This window comes from Micrasema longulum, unplaced genomic scaffold (genome assembly GCF_059751315.1).
Source record: "Micrasema longulum isolate JH-2025_06_02 unplaced genomic scaffold, ASM5975131v1 h1tg001113l, whole genome shotgun sequence".
Classification (NCBI taxonomy): domain Eukaryota; kingdom Metazoa; phylum Arthropoda; class Insecta; order Trichoptera; family Brachycentridae; genus Micrasema; species Micrasema longulum.
This window is the reverse complement of record NW_028278301.1, coordinates 393,452-411,645: the sequence shown is the minus strand read 5'-3', so window position 1 is coordinate 411,645 and position 18,194 is coordinate 393,452. Positions and strand designations below refer to the sequence as shown.

The 18,194-nt window shown below is 31.5% G+C and overlaps 2 protein-coding genes across 4 annotated transcripts; one reads left to right on the top strand and one right to left on the bottom strand.

Moving 5' to 3' along the window:
- Window positions 1-191: 191 nt before the first annotated feature.
- On the bottom strand, window positions 192-9,208 carry LOC148276973 (uncharacterized). 3 transcript variants are annotated; one of them, XM_088233510.1, is made up of 7 exons: window positions 8,769-9,208; window positions 8,224-8,298; window positions 7,908-7,983; window positions 3,706-4,303; window positions 3,106-3,245; window positions 2,596-2,977; window positions 192-1,520 (listed from the first exon to the last, which is right to left on the bottom strand). In XM_088233510.1, the coding sequence occupies exons 2-7, from the start codon at window positions 8,262-8,264 to the stop codon at window positions 1,339-1,341; spliced, it is 1,419 nt and encodes a 472-aa protein (XP_088089636.1). In that variant the 5' UTR covers window positions 8,265-8,298; window positions 8,769-9,208; the 3' UTR covers window positions 192-1,338. The 3 variants fall into 3 exon arrangements, with proteins under 3 accessions (XP_088089636.1, XP_088089638.1, XP_088089637.1); XM_088233512.1 differs by having other exon boundaries at window positions 9,103-9,208; XM_088233511.1 differs by having other exon boundaries at window positions 8,991-9,171.
- A 2,141-nt stretch (window positions 9,209-11,349) lies between these two features.
- Mfap1 (Microfibril-associated protein 1) lies at window positions 11,350-17,788 on the top strand. The gene is made up of 9 exons (XM_088233500.1): window positions 11,350-11,536; window positions 11,838-12,040; window positions 12,430-12,659; window positions 13,456-13,631; window positions 14,806-14,987; window positions 16,026-16,147; window positions 16,300-16,443; window positions 16,697-16,793; window positions 17,471-17,788. Exons 1-9 carry the CDS (start codon window positions 11,470-11,472, stop codon window positions 17,660-17,662), a joined length of 1,413 nt encoding a protein of 470 aa, XP_088089626.1. The 5' UTR covers window positions 11,350-11,469; the 3' UTR covers window positions 17,663-17,788.
- The last annotated feature ends 406 nt before the right edge of the window (window positions 17,789-18,194 follow it).

Below are 18,194 nucleotides of genomic sequence, written 5' to 3'. Positions count from 1 at the left end.
CAAAATACTTACTTGTGACCGTCAGTTAATAATATTGGTTAACTAAACACACAACTGTCAGTTATCATTACGAAAGGTAACAGTTTGTAACCCTGATTGGTAGATAGTTTCTAGATAGATAGTTTATAAAACCGGCCCTCAGTGTGATGAGAAATTTGTATTATCTTTTTTTTTTAGATTCGTATATTATCTTCCGCCATGTTAAAAATATCCCTCAAATGGATCACTGCATAGACCAGTGACTTAATTATGGAAATAAAAAAGTGATGAAATAGCAGCCTGCGAAAATACATAAGTAGTATAATATTTTACCTTAGAATTATAAAAATGTAAATTTAAAAAATACATTGACATTTTTTCTGATTCTTATAATAAAGCCTTCGATTTAATAAATTACAATAAAAATAAAACTTTAAAAAAAAGTCGATAAGGGAACAATTGACATTGGGTCGGTAATATCCATTATTTGACACTATTTAAAAAAAAAGATTTTACTGCCAACGTATCTCTTTTAACATATTACAACAGAGATGGAGAACATTTTAGAGAAGGGAACATGTATATCTCGGTATTTACTGGGTTTATGACCTGTCTTTTCCCGGTTTGAGTGGCCACTTAACACACTATAGTGTGTATCTTATAAGATTCACCATTTGCCTATGTTAGAACATCCATATTTTTTCGATTCTTCCAACTGTTGATTTTTATTAAGTTAAAGAGCTAAAACCTTTATTGGTTTAGGTGAGATTCATCTGACTTTGCCTATTAGGTGAAATAATTAACGCCCAGAGGGCTTTTACAATACACAGTCAAAAGTACATATAGTATTATAGAAAATAACAAAAATAAAATCATAACTATTAAACTAAACACGTAATTAATTTTAAAAAAAAAAGAAAAAGGAAATAAAGTGAAGATGAATAGAGAAACACATTAAAAAGGTGAGAATTGAAGGGATGGCCATTTGATGGATAGCTTTAACTTCACAAAAATCAACAGATGGAAGAATTGAAGAAATATGGCTGTTCAAACAGGCAAATTGTGAATGTTACACAGTGTAAAGTGGCCACTTAAATTAGCCAATGACAGGTCATAAGCCCTGTAAATGCCTATATTTTCATATTTCCTTCTCTAAAACTTTCTTTATCACTGTGGTAATATGTAAAATTTAATGTCTTCTCATATTTTGATACTATCAAAATGTTGAGTATTTTAACCGACATCAATAGAGTAATGGATGCCCGAAACTAAGTCACGCAGTATTAAGACAAAGTGGCATTTTATTAATGCAACTGCTAACCAGATAGAACAGATATCACCAGCATAACGAAATTTAATTTACATATTGTAATACTGTGGCGACGGTGCGTTCTTTTTACATCTTCCCTTTATGGTTGCTAAGACTTGTTCTGGGGGTCTGTTGAACATATTGACATTGTGAACTTGGAGACGGTGTTGTTTCATAGTAACACGATGCCTAAATTCTTGATGACAGTCGGGACAACGGAATGGCATCTCTCCTGAAAAATGTTATATTTAACAATGCATATTATTTATCGGAATAATGATAATCCATTAGATAAAACAATAGAAAGATAGAGAGATATGTAAAGAAAAGTTTTTATTCATACTTTTTAAATTTATTATTATTTTCATTGCTTGTAATGTACAATGAGGAGAAAAACATAGCCTTTAACAACATAGTTACTCTCTATACAAGGGTTTGCTATTGTACAATGGGTTACCTTCTATACAAGGGTTTGCTATTGTAAAATGAGTTACTCTCTATACTGCAGTTCCAAGCTAAAAGGCAGTATCTAACAAAAATTTAAAAATGTGTTTTTTTAATGACATCTGATAAATAATTGTAATCTTTCTAAACAACTTATATTTTATGGCTTAAATTTAGTTGTGCACTATATGTTTATATATAATTACTTAAATTTTTTACTAGGTTTTTATTAGATTTTATTAGGCAGGTTGGGCTTACACCTATTTACATAGTCGAAATAAATAAAGATATTATGTATGTCATGTAAATTTAATGTTTCTATTGGTATGAATGTATGGGAAATCAATATATGACAGGGTTATGAATGGTGAAATCAGATGAGAGTGCAAATCTGAGATAGCTGTAGTTATAAGGAGAGGAAAGGGTAACTATGACAGTTTGGTCATGTAGAACGAATGGATGACAAACCTTATAGTAATATGATTATATAATTCATTTTTGGAATTGCCTACATTGCTCTTTTATTTACTAGGCGCAAAGAGGTATGTTCATGCAAAGGGTGATAGTGAATAATCTTTGTTATGATTTTTTAAACTATTTTGTTGTCATGTTATAAATATATTTAAATTAAATTAAGGTACAATAAATAGTAAACAGTTCAAATCTATCCACCATTGAACATTTTTTAATTGATTTTTTTTTAAAAAGTTGTTCTTGGAGCAAATAAATAATATGATAGAAATTTTAGAATATGTATATTCGTTCTAGTTTACTCATCAATAAAATTATTTTTTAGTGTATTTCAGAAAATATCTTATATTTACAACTTAAATGGTAAATAAACAAATAAAACTTATTTTTACCTGTATGTGAGCGCATGTGGCCGCGCAAATTGTATTTACAGCTAAACTCCTTATTACATATTTCACAAACAATTTTCTCGAGAGAAGTGTGGACATTTCTTATGTGTCTATACAGCATTCTTCCATTTTTCAGTTTTTTCTCACACTTGGGACATTGCATTGGCCCTGAGTTACTATGACGTATTCTTTTGTGCTCCCAATACCCACCAAAAGAGACGGACGTTTTACATTCAGCACACCATTTACGATTTAAATGTCTATAAATATGAGTGTTGATAAAATTTTGTTTAATTAATTTACCGCAGTACTCGCAAATACAATAACTGAAGTGGTTTGATGTTTTTCTATGCAACAGTATACCCTTTTTGTCTTTAAATTCCTCCTGTAAGAAGGAAACAAAACTTTTTAATAAACGAATAAAATAATAAACCATGGAAATCATTAAGATAGAGGAAAAGCATTACAGCTACAATAAATAGTAAAAACAGGATATGTTCATGTTGTACTTACTGCGCAACCAAATGCTGAGCAATAGTATTTGTTTTCAATAACTTTAGCAGTATGCGAGTTTTTATGGATACTAAACTCAGTGCTATCATAACAAATCTTCGGACAAGACACACAGGGATATTCTTTCGTAACCTTTGGTTCTGAAATAATTACATTAATCAATAAGTAGCGCGGGATCTAGTGTCCCGTCACTTACTAAAAACGGATGGGAACACACACATTTATAAATTAATACAAGCGAAAATGTCTGATTATTTGTGCCAACTAAGCCTATGGTAGGTCCGGTCCGGCTCTATTTGTAAGTACTAAAGTCTTTTTGAGATCCTGTCAAAAATAAATGATCAATGCTTGTGCCTTTATTAAAAAAACATTGATAACAGAATCTTATTAAAGCTAAATACACCGTCCAATCGTACGAGCGACAAATATTTTACCTTCTGATATTTGCAAAATTAACTGTTGCGTTACAGACTAAATAAAGGATTCTACAACTATGCAATTAAAAAATATTCTAAAGACCTTGTTATTATTTTTAATTTTAGTGAATGCGTAAAAAACAAAAATTCTTGAAAATTGGAAAAGTAAAAATCTAATTGTTACCAGAGTACGCAGGCATTATATCTTCTGAGCCTCCATCCAAATATTCATCTTTAATATCTGTTTCAGAACCATTTTCCATATCTTCGTATTCTGGAAAATCAATCTCAACACAATCATTCTTATTAGACAAAATATTATCATCTTCTGGAATGTCAGTAGAAAATTTACTTTCTGAACTTTCTTTTTTGACAGAGAGAACTGACTCAATTTCTACGGAATCGGTATTATGATTAATTTCATTTTTAATTTTTAACTTGTAAAGAAATTCATCCTCTTCTTTGATTTCCTCAAGTGTTGCAGAAGTGTAACCCATGTTAGTAAATTCTTCAATTTTTTTCTTTCCATTCAATTGCTTAAAAATGGAGTTACTTTCAATGCACATTTCTCTAAAGTTGTGCGCTTCCTCTAAGCATGTTGCGCAAGTGAAGCAAAGTGATTTGAACTTATCACTCTTAAGCACTTTAACTGAACAACAAGCCATGATCATTTTCGGCATCTCATCAAAGTCCCCCCAAATTGGTTTCGGTATTGATTCAATTTTTTTAAGGCATAATCTACAAAACTCTTTTTTTAATGTTGGATACGTCAGTTGTGTAGTCTGAAAAATATACATTTTGTTTAGATAAAATCAATTTTAACAAGTAAAATTGTTATTAAAAGAAGACTAAAATGAAAAGGTTAAGCTAAAAAATAATATGTTGTTGCAGTTTTTATTTTCATTTGTGCTGGAGACGGATGCTGTGCATTCCGTTGACTACAAGACGCACAAACGTCTTGTTCTTCGGGAACAATCAATAACTGAAAGACTCTCCGAGACATGCAAAAAATTTTAAAAATTCTGTTTCGGACATATTGCAAGAAACAATGAGAATATTCTCAAAAAGCTGGTAGTTACAAAAGACAGTTTGGGCTAATGAAGGTGCCCACCCCTTTCCTGAAACTTTTCATAAAGACTAGTGTCTTTCTTTAGTTTCGTATATTCACTACCAATTACTATTAAAACTAATACAATAAAACTGTGAAAATAACAAAACAGAAACTTTCATTGTACCCCTCACTGCAGCAGCATTGTCAATCTGCGATCGATCAAATACACATGGTCAGTACATTCATCTTATTCTAGTTTCCTTGTATGACAGTCAAGGAATACAATGTCAGTTCTAAATTAAGACTGCGGCTGCTGCTGGGATCTCGCTTCGAAAGGAAGTTAAAGGTAAGCGAGCTTATGCTCGCTTACCTTTAAAAGACCACCCTTATGGGTGGTCTTTTACTAGATGGACCGACCATATATAAAGAAAGTTACCGGTTCTCATTGAGCACTGCCCTCACTTGGCCCAGGATCGGGAGAAACGGAGGTGTATCATGTACCTAGTGCCTGATACCCTTGAAAGCCACGATTAAGAAGAAACGTCTATCTTTAGGTAACTTTTTAAATTTTTAAATTGTATTATTAAAAATTATTGAAGTATTATTAAAAAATGTTACTTTTACTAGCTAAAAATATGTATCGGTTTATAAATAAAAACAGCACATCTATTGTCGCGGTCTTGTGATGTAGTGGTCAGCGCGTTTGCCTACCATGCAAAAGGTCTCGCGTTCGATTCCCAACATGGTTGACATGAGATATTTATTTTTAAAAAAGGTGTTTTTACACTAGAATATTTCATAGTCCCTGGACTGGCATCTGAAGCGCGAGACTAATTATTTTATCTTTATGCCCTATACACCATTAGGTGTGGAACAGAAATGATGATGATATTTGAAAATTTTAACTGATGATTGCCGAGCCACCAGAGCACCATTATTTATGTGAGAGGAAAAAAACCATAAGCTAAACTTAAACATCAATCTAATCATTATAAAATTACAATAGAGATGGAGAACATTTTAGAGAAGGAAATATGGAAGTCTAGGCATTTACAGGGCTTATGACTTGGTTTAACCAGCCAACTAACAAGTTGTAATTTGTCAATCTTAATGATTGCCTAGGGGGTGAAATCAAGTCTTTTGTCTATAAACATTTGGACAAACTCAAAATATTGCAATCAATTTAATCTATGCTATTTTTAGAATTTTCTTTTTTTATTTTTGCTTATAATATTTATTAAACAACTGCCATTACTTCAAATTTAAAATACTAATAATTGAAGACGTGAGTGGATGAAAGTGTTTTGTGACAAAAACAAGAAGCAGAGATATCTGGGGTTATTAGTTTTGAACGCCAGTACAATTCGCTGCTTAAATTCAAAAGGCCCATAAATTGAAAAAAAACCCCGAAATTTCGTCTTATTGCAAAAATGAGGTTTAAATCAGACATATTTTTCTAAAAGAAAGACACCCACGGATTTTGAAAATTATAAATATCCTAAATTGCACAACAAGCGTTCTGGCATTTTTAAAAAAAAAATATAGAAAAAGAAATATTAGCATTCTTATATTTGTATATACCCAAATATTTAAATTTTGGTGGCCATTTTCAACGAGTTGTAAACAGCTCAATATTAGAAAATGGAAATCGAGTTAGGGTAGAGTGGGGTTCGAACCGCAGACCTCTGACCGTGAGTCCGCAATACTAGCCACGGGAACACAACCCGATTTTTTGCATTTTGGTGGCTAACTTCAGGGGATAGTTAATAACTTTTAGGGGATAGTTAGCACAAAATTCCATAATTAAATACAGCTTTAAAAAACGCATCTAATAATATTTTTTTTAATGCATTGTAGGCTTCTACATGTTTTACGTATATAAATATAAAGTCCGACATGTTAATAAAAAATAAAAAGCGAGATTATAAAAAAAAGGAAAAACTCTCGTTAAAAACTTTGATTGGCTCTACTGGAAAAAGACAAATTTTGATTTGTGGCCCCTTTGAATTTAAGCAGCGAAATGTTGATAAAATATCACCTTCATTTGCTCTCAAAATCGTTTTTCTGCTACTTTTTATATTAAGTAGTTGGCTTTATGTGAAAGGGCTGTGCATAAAATTTTGATTAAGTAAAAAAAATACATTTTAAAGATTTGCAACATAATGCCTTCATCCACTCATGTCTTTAATTGTATATGAAAATATAATTTTATATTAATAGAGATCAACAGAGATCCACAAATGCGTAGACTTCCACATTTCAAAGAGATAATGGTATAAGTCCTTTAAATACAGGACCTATAACATAGCATTGGCTGGTTCTGGCATTAGCAAAGTGATCACTTTACAAACTGTGTAACATTTACCACTCTGCCTATATGATTTTGAGCATGCAGTTTAAGTTCTGCAGTTTTAAGCATCATGAATAAAGAATTTGAGTTACTGACCAGGGTCAAAAGAAGAAAAGCCCCAAAGTTACATATTGTGAGAAGTATGCCCTTCTCTACCATGAGAATGGGACATTAAAGAGCATGATGGCTCAGAAATCTTGGGCAATGGTTCGGTGCGCCGGATGCAGCAGCGCTGATTAGACTGGCCTAGGATGTGACGAGTTCAGGATGATGGTCGCCAGTCTATGGTAGGAGCGGCAAAGGAAGAAGAAGAAGCCTATGTTTAAATATCCATTTTTTTCAACAGCTAATATGCCTAAAGTCTGTTTAAGAATTTCCAAATAAACAAAACTAGCCGCGTGATACTCGAAGGAGAATAACCTTTTTCACACATATAATCTTAATTTAAACAGCACGGTAAAATCATAGTGGATTGACATTTATTAGTTTCGTTAGTACCTATTATAATTTGATAATATTAATATTTTTCGTTGTTTTTATAAAACTCCATAGTTAATGACTTTAGTAAAAGTATCTGAGATTAGTCGATCTCATGGTGTACTTGTTATTGCATTTGCCAGACATTAAATAAGTATAACAATAAATATCGATCCGCTGTATTGTATTTTATCATGCCGTGTAGATTTTAGCCGTGGTGTGAAATGGGTTAATCATGTGATATCATGCAGTGGGCTCGTGGTTTGCACGTGCAAAGCGTTCCAGTCTCCGCGAATGTACGGTAGACTCTTCAATTTTTCAAAGAGGTTCTCAATGTCTCTTGAAATGTATATAAATATAAAATTACATTTGATTTAGTTTGAACTTCTGGTAAAAAATTTTGCTGAACACATTGCTGAGGGCTTATTGCCAAAAGCAATTTCTTCCAACAAACCAAATTTTACTTCCTTTATAATAAGTATATTTTTTTGAAAATAAATTATTATACCTTTTTGCTGGATGACTTGTGATGCTCGCTTGATGATTTAGATTCCTTCCGATGCTTTTTCTTATGCATATTGTGTCTAAAAAAATTAAGAAATATTCCAAATATTAATTAAAGATATTAATCTACCTCGTTGGTACATTGATAATTATTTTGATGAACCCACAATTTGAAATTTACTTTTGTATTATTTTTTTAAGTAACTTCTTACTTTGTACAAAATCTTCTACTTCCAAATCGAAGACTGTCTAACAAAATGGAACATAATTTATAGCAACAGATATAGTAAAGGCTTTCTTAGAAGATTTCTTTCTTTTACCTTTTGGTGTGTGAGCGAGTTTTTTTCTTTTTGCTGTCCATTTTAATACCGATTTATAGCTTTTGAAAAACAGTCCTAAAATTAAAGTAAAAACCGAATTAGTGGGTAAATAAAATTTTGTATCCCACAGAAAGGTCATTGTAAAAAGTGGGTCATATCAAAGGTTATTTATGTTTTCTGAATAAAAGCGCTCATGCAATACTAGATTTAAAAAATAAAAACAATATTTTAGATTGCCCGGTGATCAAAGATCTGGTTTGAAATAAACCTTTCACATGGGTATTAAAAATGCAAAAGTATTCTCTCATACTTAATAGTGTAAACAAATATAACAAACTAGAGCAACATTTTTTGTCACTACAATAAGTTGAACATCATGGTAGTTTAAATGCTATGGAGGTTGTATGTTGTAAACAGTGTAAAATATTTATATTAAGATACTAAACAGAAGCCATTAAGAAATACTTTTGAAAAAGTTATTCGATATGGATTTTCTGATTTCAACCGAATAATTCATATAAATTATTAACAATCCGATTATGTACCTAATGGATGCAGAGTTTGAGCAAATTTTCCCGTATTGATATTTGTGTTGTAAGACAGCTAAGAATTTGAAGTCAGTGATTTGAGGAAAACTATACTAAAAATATCCAAAACGTTGGTTCAGTTTTTAAATAAGAAAAGGTTTTCATTTAAATTTTCTAAAAAATGTAGATAATTGGTTATTTTTCAAATATAAACAAAATATAGGAAATTGAAATATTCACAATAGGTAGATTTATGTCATAGTGGCATTCGCAGCAATAGATAAGATTTCAGACTGATGCCTGTATTTTTATTATGTACACATTTCCGCTTTAATACTATATTACACTTAACTGTAAATACAGTATCAAACTATTTAATGTTATACAGTATTATTTACTAGTATTTACGACAATACTAAAATGACGTGTTGGTGACAGAAAATATGTCAAATAAATTTATGTAAAAATCTGTGTCAAAGGTTGCGTTCCGAAACCTTGCGTTCGTAGTTCACAACAATGTTCGGTGTTTATATGAACGACACGAAGTCAAGAATATTTGGTAGCCTTTTCACGCGCGAAGGGAAGACATATATGAAAATGAAATAAAATGTAAAATGAAAAGCCTCGGTTTTCCAAAATGAATCTGAACAAGTTTGAGACATTCTTCGTTTAACAGAATGCGCATTGGGCACTGCTGCAATGGTTCTCACCTGTACAGAATCCATATCTGGGACTCTTCCATGTGTAAATGTTAGCTTGAAGAAGATGATTTAAATCGTGTTTTTTTTAATGCTTGTTATACTGAATTTGTATCTGACCTCCACGATATTAACATCCCATTTCTTACTCATACTCAACTCTCCTGTCCATTAACTAGTATATACTATTAACTCGAATCATTTGCCGTGTGATTCTTTATGCTCTCACGAGGGTAAAAAAAGCGTTTGCTGGCACGTAATAAGTGCGTAAATTACGTGCTAGTAACACGTTATATACCTCCGCGAGAGCGTTCAGACCAGCCCTGAACAATTGAGCAAAAAGGTCGATGCTCAATAAAATTATCAAGAGGTAAAAGATAAGTGGGAATTTTTAAGTATTGAAATAAGTAAGCTTGAAGCATACATTCAAAAAAGATCTTTTAATGAAAGCAAAAAGTATTAGTATTTTGAGGATAGTGGCGAAATGAATGTTTAAATTATTGTAACGCAAAAGAAGGTATTTTATTTGAAATAATGAAATGGCAACATTAAATTAAGAAAAGGAATTTAATGTTCGGATTGAAAAAATGCTTAAATTTACGAATACACGTAAGCGTATTTGTCAATTAAAGCGTTACATTTTTTTTTCGTGAACAAAATTTTTATCAGAATCCATAATTTTATTTTTAATTTCATGAAATGTCGATACAAAAACTGAAAAATTAGTTCTTTGCTTCGAAAAACTCAAAAAAAAATTTATTGAAAAAAAATTCGATTCCATTTATTAACTACAACTGCTACTACTATTACTATTACTACTACCATCACGCCATTTCTCTGCAGGGGTAGGCAGAGACAATGGACCGCCACACACATCTACCCCGGCATACGTTCCTATCTTCTTCCATATTCATACGTTTTGTCATAGATGCCCTTTGGTTCTCCCAGCAAAATGATATTTTATTTTTTTATAAGAGTTGATGTTGCTAAAAAAAATAATTTTGATTTCAGTTTTTATAGATGAAAACCACAATCAAAACTTTTTTTGATTGCGGTTTTCATTTAAAAAAATAAAAGAAATTGTGATTTTAAATATTTTCTATGAAACTATGAAACAGCTAATTTATATTTTTGATACAAAATAAGGAAGGTTCACTTGTACAGAAAACCTTTTTTTCCCAAGCAAAAAAAACTACAAAAAATATTCAGTCATGTTTTGCTCAAACAAAACATCCAATATCGTTGAAAAAAAAATGTTGAGTGAGTGATTTTCAAATATTTTTTTATAATTGTAAATTTTTGTAATTGCAACATAATTACTTTTTTTATAAACTGCATTGTCACATAAAAAACAAAAGGAAAACAAAATTAATGTTATTTTTATTGGCCAACATCATTTACGTTTCCACACACGCACATAAAACTGCTCAAGTTGAGATGAGCTGGACACGTACAAGCAATGGCTGATGTGAGTATCTAAGAGAATCATGACTAGACATTTAGTGGGTAAAAGAAGAATTGGAAGACTTATACTAAGGCGGAAAGATGACTTCAAAAAAATTCTCAAAAAAAAGACAACTTCTACAAGTTACAAATTGGAAATTTTCTGCTGAGGACAGGTGGAGTTAGAGGCAAAAGTTGAAGAAGGCCATGGTTCGTTTCGTTTCTTTTCACCTCTCAACTTGGATGTTCTGGCCCCTATAAGTGATTCGCATGGTTCGATTTGGGTTGTGGCGCCATCGAAGAAGAAGAAGAAGATATCTTTCACGTTTTGTTTTTTTTTTTATGTGAGAGACAGACATCTTTAATGTTGCCAGTCAGTGATCAGTGGTCTAAGGTCTTTAATTAATTTAATCTATGACTTGTGGCACAGACTACAGATATCTTGTGGCTTGATTGTCAAAGTCAGAAATGACAAGCAAGCATTCGTCCTGCTTTCGTTCATTTTCATGTTGCTTTCATTCTGATAGCGCCTGAAAGTATTTTTGTTGATATTGTATAATATATAACTTAACGGAAAAATGAATTCTTCTCTTCAAATGGCGATCCAAAGTACTGCTGGTGCAATCCCAGTGCGAAATGACAAGGGTAATTAAACATATTTACATTTATTGTCATTATAATATAATGTATTATCTGTGTATATTTTAATAAACATAATGTAATTTGAAATATTAAACCCTGATTAATTATAAGTCGACAGTGAACACATTAGAAAACACTTTTTACCTTGGAATTTATTAATGTAACCTAAAAATATTGCTGTAATCGAGATTATTTATCATATTAAAGTTTAAGTAATGTTTTATATGATGATGTCTTGCAAAACGAACTGGAATCAAATATAGCAAATGATATCAAATTAATATTATCTTGATTTAATTCCTAGGTGAGGTGTCTATGCAGAAAGTCAAAGTGCAGAGATATATTTCTGGAAAACGACCCGAATATGCTCCCGCTTCATCATCCGATGAAGATTCAGGGGCTGAAGATTTTATGGAGCAGCAAAAAATGGAGAAAAGACACCGTTTTCTTCCACACGTCATCAAAGAACCCAAAGATGATAAACTGGATGTTGATTCTGATAAAGAGGTATAAAAAGTTGCAGTAATAATTATAATTGTATTTACCTAAAAATGAATCCTTCGTTATTTTTGAAAAATGTGTACACCTTATGAAAAATTCAAATCTTCCATTACTATCAAGTAAGAGAATGATAAAAGAAATAAAAATCCTAGCATGGAAGAAATTAAAATATTTTATTGACATGTGAATGATGTTAATTAAATTTTGAAAACTGTACAGTCCTCCTTAGGACCGGTTATCCTCGCGAGGGGTACTCTTATATAAAGGTTTTAGACTTTTTTCTCATGTAGTATGATACAAAAATAAGACAAATGTTGGTTTTCCCTTATATTATAATTTTAACTTGACCGTCTTTAAAAGATTAAGGAATAAATACAGGCAGTATAATTTTCTAGACCGATGACCCCCGCTTGAGACGTTTGCGTGCTGCTAGGTCTGTACCAGATAATGATGAAGGAGAAGACGTCAGAAGGCGACACACGGTAGAACCTGAGGTGCTGGTTGCAGAGGTGGAATCCGGCACAGAAGAGATGGAACAAGAGAGGAGGAGAGATGAGCGGAGCAGTGACGATAGCTCGGGAGAGTCTGATGAAGAGTTAGATGAAGAGGAAATTGAGCTTCGAAGGTAAGGTCCTCTGCAAGCATACATTATTTACATATAAAGCATGGGGTGAGCGTGCCCACAGTGGATCACCCTTTGTTTGTAGGGTGGAGGGCTGTAATTTTGTAATGGTTTGTATTTTCGGACTACATTGTATTTTCTTAGATTTTTATTACAATATAAAGAGTTACAACGGTTTTATTAAAAAATGAGAAATGATCCACTGTGTACTCTAGGTCGGGGTAGAGTGGAACACAAATAGTTAAATAGTGGCCCATTCTAGTACACAGTAAATAAATATGCTTAGGTACACGGTGGATCACGATTCACTGTGTATTACGGTATTTGATTCGCTGTACCCTATGCGGCCATTTTGATTTTGACACATACACATGGCATGAATAAATTTGTTCATGATAGTGATACTTTTATATGTAACCAGAATACACATAGTTTACACTAAAATCAATGCCATATGAGAATGTTACATGCAACTCAGACAAGAAACAAAAAAACTTACCTTTAAAATTTTGTTTTGAGACATAAAAAATTAAATGGACACACTACATGTACGCACCGTCACAGCTACCAACCGGCTAGTGGTGATGCGTTTGCCCTATGAGACCTTTTTACTGTGAGCAAGATTAAGTTGTAGTACTTATACTTGAAAAAAAATATAAATGAAAAATATAAAGAAAAATATTAAATAAAGTAGATTAACTAGCAACATGTGCATATAATTCAGATCCCTGGAAAAGATAGCGAACATTAAAAAAAGTTTCGCCAGTAGTTTTTTATTGTACTATCCCTACTCTTACAGAAAGTTACTGCGTCAGAAGCTGATGTCTAGAGCCGCTGATGATGAGAAGGAACTTTTAGAAAAGGAAGATGAAGGTGTTCTTCCCGGTGTGGTTCCTCCTACTAAAAGGGATGATGATGATTCTGATGACGATGATGTAGAAGATGATGAATATACAGACAGTGAAGAAGACACAGGTATCTACGATATATGCAAAACTATCTCCATCTTCATTATACACAGTAGCTTTCAATTTACATACATTTCAAAAACAACTTTAAGCCTATGATGAATGGATAATTATAAATAAAAAAATTGAAGATTGGTGTTTTTTTAGAATTAACTGCTTTCAATACCCCAATGTCAAATGTGAATAATATAAAATATAATATGAAATATTGAAGTATAGGATCACCTTTGAAAGAAATATTTGATGTCGACCTTCCCAGGAATCAAACCCAGTATCTCATGCATGATAGGCAAATGTGCCAATCACTCAATTTCCCTTTTCAGGATTTTCACCTGAGAGAAGCCATTGAGTAAAAACACTTGTCTGGGGTACTGGTTCTATTTCACACCTAGAACTGTATTCTTCATCAACTCGGACACGCAAATTAAGTCATAACAAAAAAAAATTCAAACTAATATATGATATTTAGAAAAATATTTGTTAAAAATATTTAATCTTCTCATGTGTTCTGATATACATATTCTTTATTAAATTTCGGAATTAAATTCTAAATTTGAAAACAATCCTAGTTTCCCTGAGACTTTTCGGAAACTCATACACTTTTAATATAATCGTAAAATAATCTTAAAGATTTTATTTTTTTTGCATAATTAAAATGTTGGCAGCTTTTGGTATTATGGGTGCACAAAATGGAAAATATTAAGCTTCCAGAAATTATTAGAGCTTTTAACCTAAAACATATTAAATTTACAGCATTTATATTGGCAATAGCCCCTTGCAGAGTCTAGAATTGTCCACGAGCAATTTTTATAAAGAAGATTCTGTCTTGAAAAAAATTGTTGCAAGAATTTATTGCAATACAAGAAATTAAACCCGAAACATTATTCACAGTAGACAAATATGCAAACCACTATACAAAATTTACAGATGGACTTAATGTTTGCATGCAAAATATCTGAAAAATGTTGAATTATATTTGAGTATTCAAACAAATTTACAAGTTCCCTTGAAACTATTCCCTAATTATAAATTTTTGTGGTATTTGAAAAAAAAAACATTATGTTTTTCTACATAAAATTACTTTAAAATGCATAAATAAAAGGTGAATGTGTTTTGAGGTAAAGTCATACCCAAATAAAAATAAATTCAATATGTTCATTTGTATCCATTTCTCACCATAGGTCCTCGACTGAAGCCAGTATTTGTTCGTGCCAAAGACCGTTTAACAGTTATAGAACGTGAGAAAGCAGCCCAGAAACAGAAACAAACTGAATCAGAAGCCAAAAGAGAAAAAGAAGAAAGGAGAAGAGAGGCATTGAGATTAGTGGAAGAATCTGTAAGAAGAGAATTGCAGGAAAAAAAGGTTTGCAACACAATTTAAAACCGTCTATTTATTTAAGTAATTCAACAACAGAAAGGCACGACGTTTAACATGCTTACTAATTTACAATTTTGCATACATTATGTACATACATGATTTTTTTTGGATATAGCCGCCACGCTGCTGGAACATGGGCACATTTAAGTGTCATATGTATCGATGGCAGCTACATAAACTATTGTATGTTGTTATCAACATTTCAGAACAGCCAAATAGACATTTAAAAGTGTGTGTATAGCCCTTGGTCTCGGGCGATGGTTTGTGGGTATATATTTGCCTGTCCTATCTAAACGAGACACGGTATGGTATTCAATATGACATATCATTTCCTTGTTTATGTAAATTTACGTGTCTTTAATAGGCGTTTTTGAATAGTTGATGCGTTCCACGTACAATAGCTTAAATACACAGCTGTCAATGATATAAATATGAATTTATTCACATAAATTATTAGAGATTGATTTGACTGGTCTTATTGGTAATTAAATACATATTATGAAGAAGAAAATAGAAATATTAATAACCTATAATTGAATGGAATCTTAAAATTTCCTTTGTGTGATGTGCTTTATTATCTGCAGGAGCAGGTGACTAAATTGTATGTAGGCTTGTAGGGATGTGTCCAATATAAATTCTAGCATGCTTCACTAAATAATAAATTGTACTTAAGTAAAGCTGAGATTACTGTAATTAATAATTATTCATTTAAATATTTTAGTACATGTAGTGTGAAGTAATAAAATAAATAGCATTTTTTAAAAATCTTACAAAAATATATTGATTTCATACTAATTTTGTTACTCGGTCTCTCCTAAACCATATATCTAAATATTTTATTATAAAAAAAATGTATTCCTGTTCTTATGATTTACTTGAATATTTAAACTTTTGCAGCCATTTTCAACGAGTTTTAAATAACTCACTATTAGAACATGGGAATCAAGTTGTGGTAAAGCGGTTGTGGTAATAAAATATGATGCATTTAAGGTACAAAATCCTAAATATGTTTTTCTTTATTAGGTGGATACAGAAAGTAATATAAATGATGTCTGCACAGATGATGAAAACGACGAAGTGGAATATGAAGCTTGGAAACTGAGGGAAATGAAAAGGATGAAACGGGACAAAGAAGAAAGAGATACGTAAGTAGAAATAATGAAATAAACTAAAGTTCGAGCAGTAAAAGAAATTACCCTCTTGTATTGGTTAAATAATATCTTTGAATTATATAAATAATTATTTAAAAATTCAAATGTTTCAACACATACATAATAATACATTATTCTAATTTCAGTATGGAAAAGGAGGCTATAGAGATAGAACGAATGCGCAATATGACAGAGGAGGAGAGAAGACTAGAATTGAGAGTCAATCCCAAAATGGTTACTAACAAAAGTTCAAAAGGCAAATACAAGTTCCTGCAGAAATACTATCACAGGTTAGTACAATCTACTTGAAAGCTAAGTAACTAAGAAGAACCTAACCCAATCAGTAGGTTCTTTGGTGAAAAAGTTTCAGTAGTTTTAAAAATACAACTGAAGATTTAGAGGCTTTAAAAATTACCTTAAACGACTGCCGTTTGTGGCGCATATAATAAATATACATTTGGTTGAATCTAAAATATTAATATGACCATATTTTAAACTGTTTGTTTAATGCTTTGTACTAAATCTTTAATTAATTTATTTCAGAGGTGCTTTCTATCTCGATAAAGATGAAGATGTCCTTAAACAAGACTTTTCTGGACCAACATTGGACGATCACTTTGATAAAAGCGTGTTACCAAAGGTATTCTACTTCATATATCATTTTGAAATCACATTTTATTCTAAATGGTAGAGATGAAATGGATATCCGGTAACTATCTGGTATCCGGCCTACCTGGCCTAATTTTATTATCTGGCCGGTTACCCAATAGTAGCTCAATATCCGAAGGATACCTATCATTTAAATGCGAAAATTCTAAATTGATTTATTGATGTCAACTGTGTTTGAGGAAAAGGAAGTAACTCCTGTTATTTGAAAAACTGACTTTATTTCTTGAAAATGTTAATAATAAACAGTGTTAATAAACAGTGTTATTTTATCTTACTTTTTTCATGCAACCAGTTCTGTCAATTTACAGAAAATAATAACAATTACATACATATACGATTTGAATTTTTAAAAACTGTTTTTGATAAAACTGGCCCTGAATTTGCGATACTTTTTCTTACGATTAATTAAAATTAATCGATGATAATTTTGACGTTGAACTAATATGTATTAAGATCTGACGGAAAATTATTCAAAATCGATATCGAAAATTGAAAGAAAAAAGACTGTCACAACATTATTGCAATCTGTCAAAAATACCTTCTTATATTGTCTGAAATGTAGTGATTATTATCATAAGCATTTTGAGTAAAAGTTGTACGTTAATTTTAATGTTTTTGTCATGTTTATAATGACCTTTTCTGTTCCAGGTTATGCAAGTAAAAAAATTTGGCAGGTCAGGACGTACGAAATATACCCACTTGGTGGATCAGGATACTACCCAGTTCGATTCTCCGTGGTCTACCGAAACACTTCCGCAGAATGCCAGATTCCATGCATCGTCTAAGACTGTTACGAAGCAAGTCTTTGAGAAACCCTCGCTGAAAAGAGTGCATAAATGAATATTTATTATTATTAATTGATTGCAACAAGTTATGGTATGCCAATTTGTGACATTGGCGAATTACACACCGGTTGTACAAATCCACACAACACTTGAAAATTAGGCTCGATTATTATTTTTAAAATATAATTTCATGACTACTCTCATGGTATTCTGGTTAGTGCATTTGCCTGCCATTAAATAAATAAAAATAATATTAAAAAAATTATAATACTGTAAAAATCAATCTACCCTATGAAATTTTATCGTGCTTTGTAGATTTTTACGATCACTGAAATGAGCCATTCTGTACAATATTGAGTGAGTAAATTGTGTGAATATAATTAAAATCAAGTTACTTTATTTTTAATCAGCGCATAAATCATTACTTCATAACATTCTTAGTAATCTCTATGACCGGATATAAAAAAAAACTTGTCTTACTGTTCATGGTCTATTGCTTTGCTCTTTTCTGGAGAGAACACTTTTCATTTCTCGACATACCACATAATTCTTCAGTAATTCCTTTCCCGTTTAAGGTGCCAGACTCT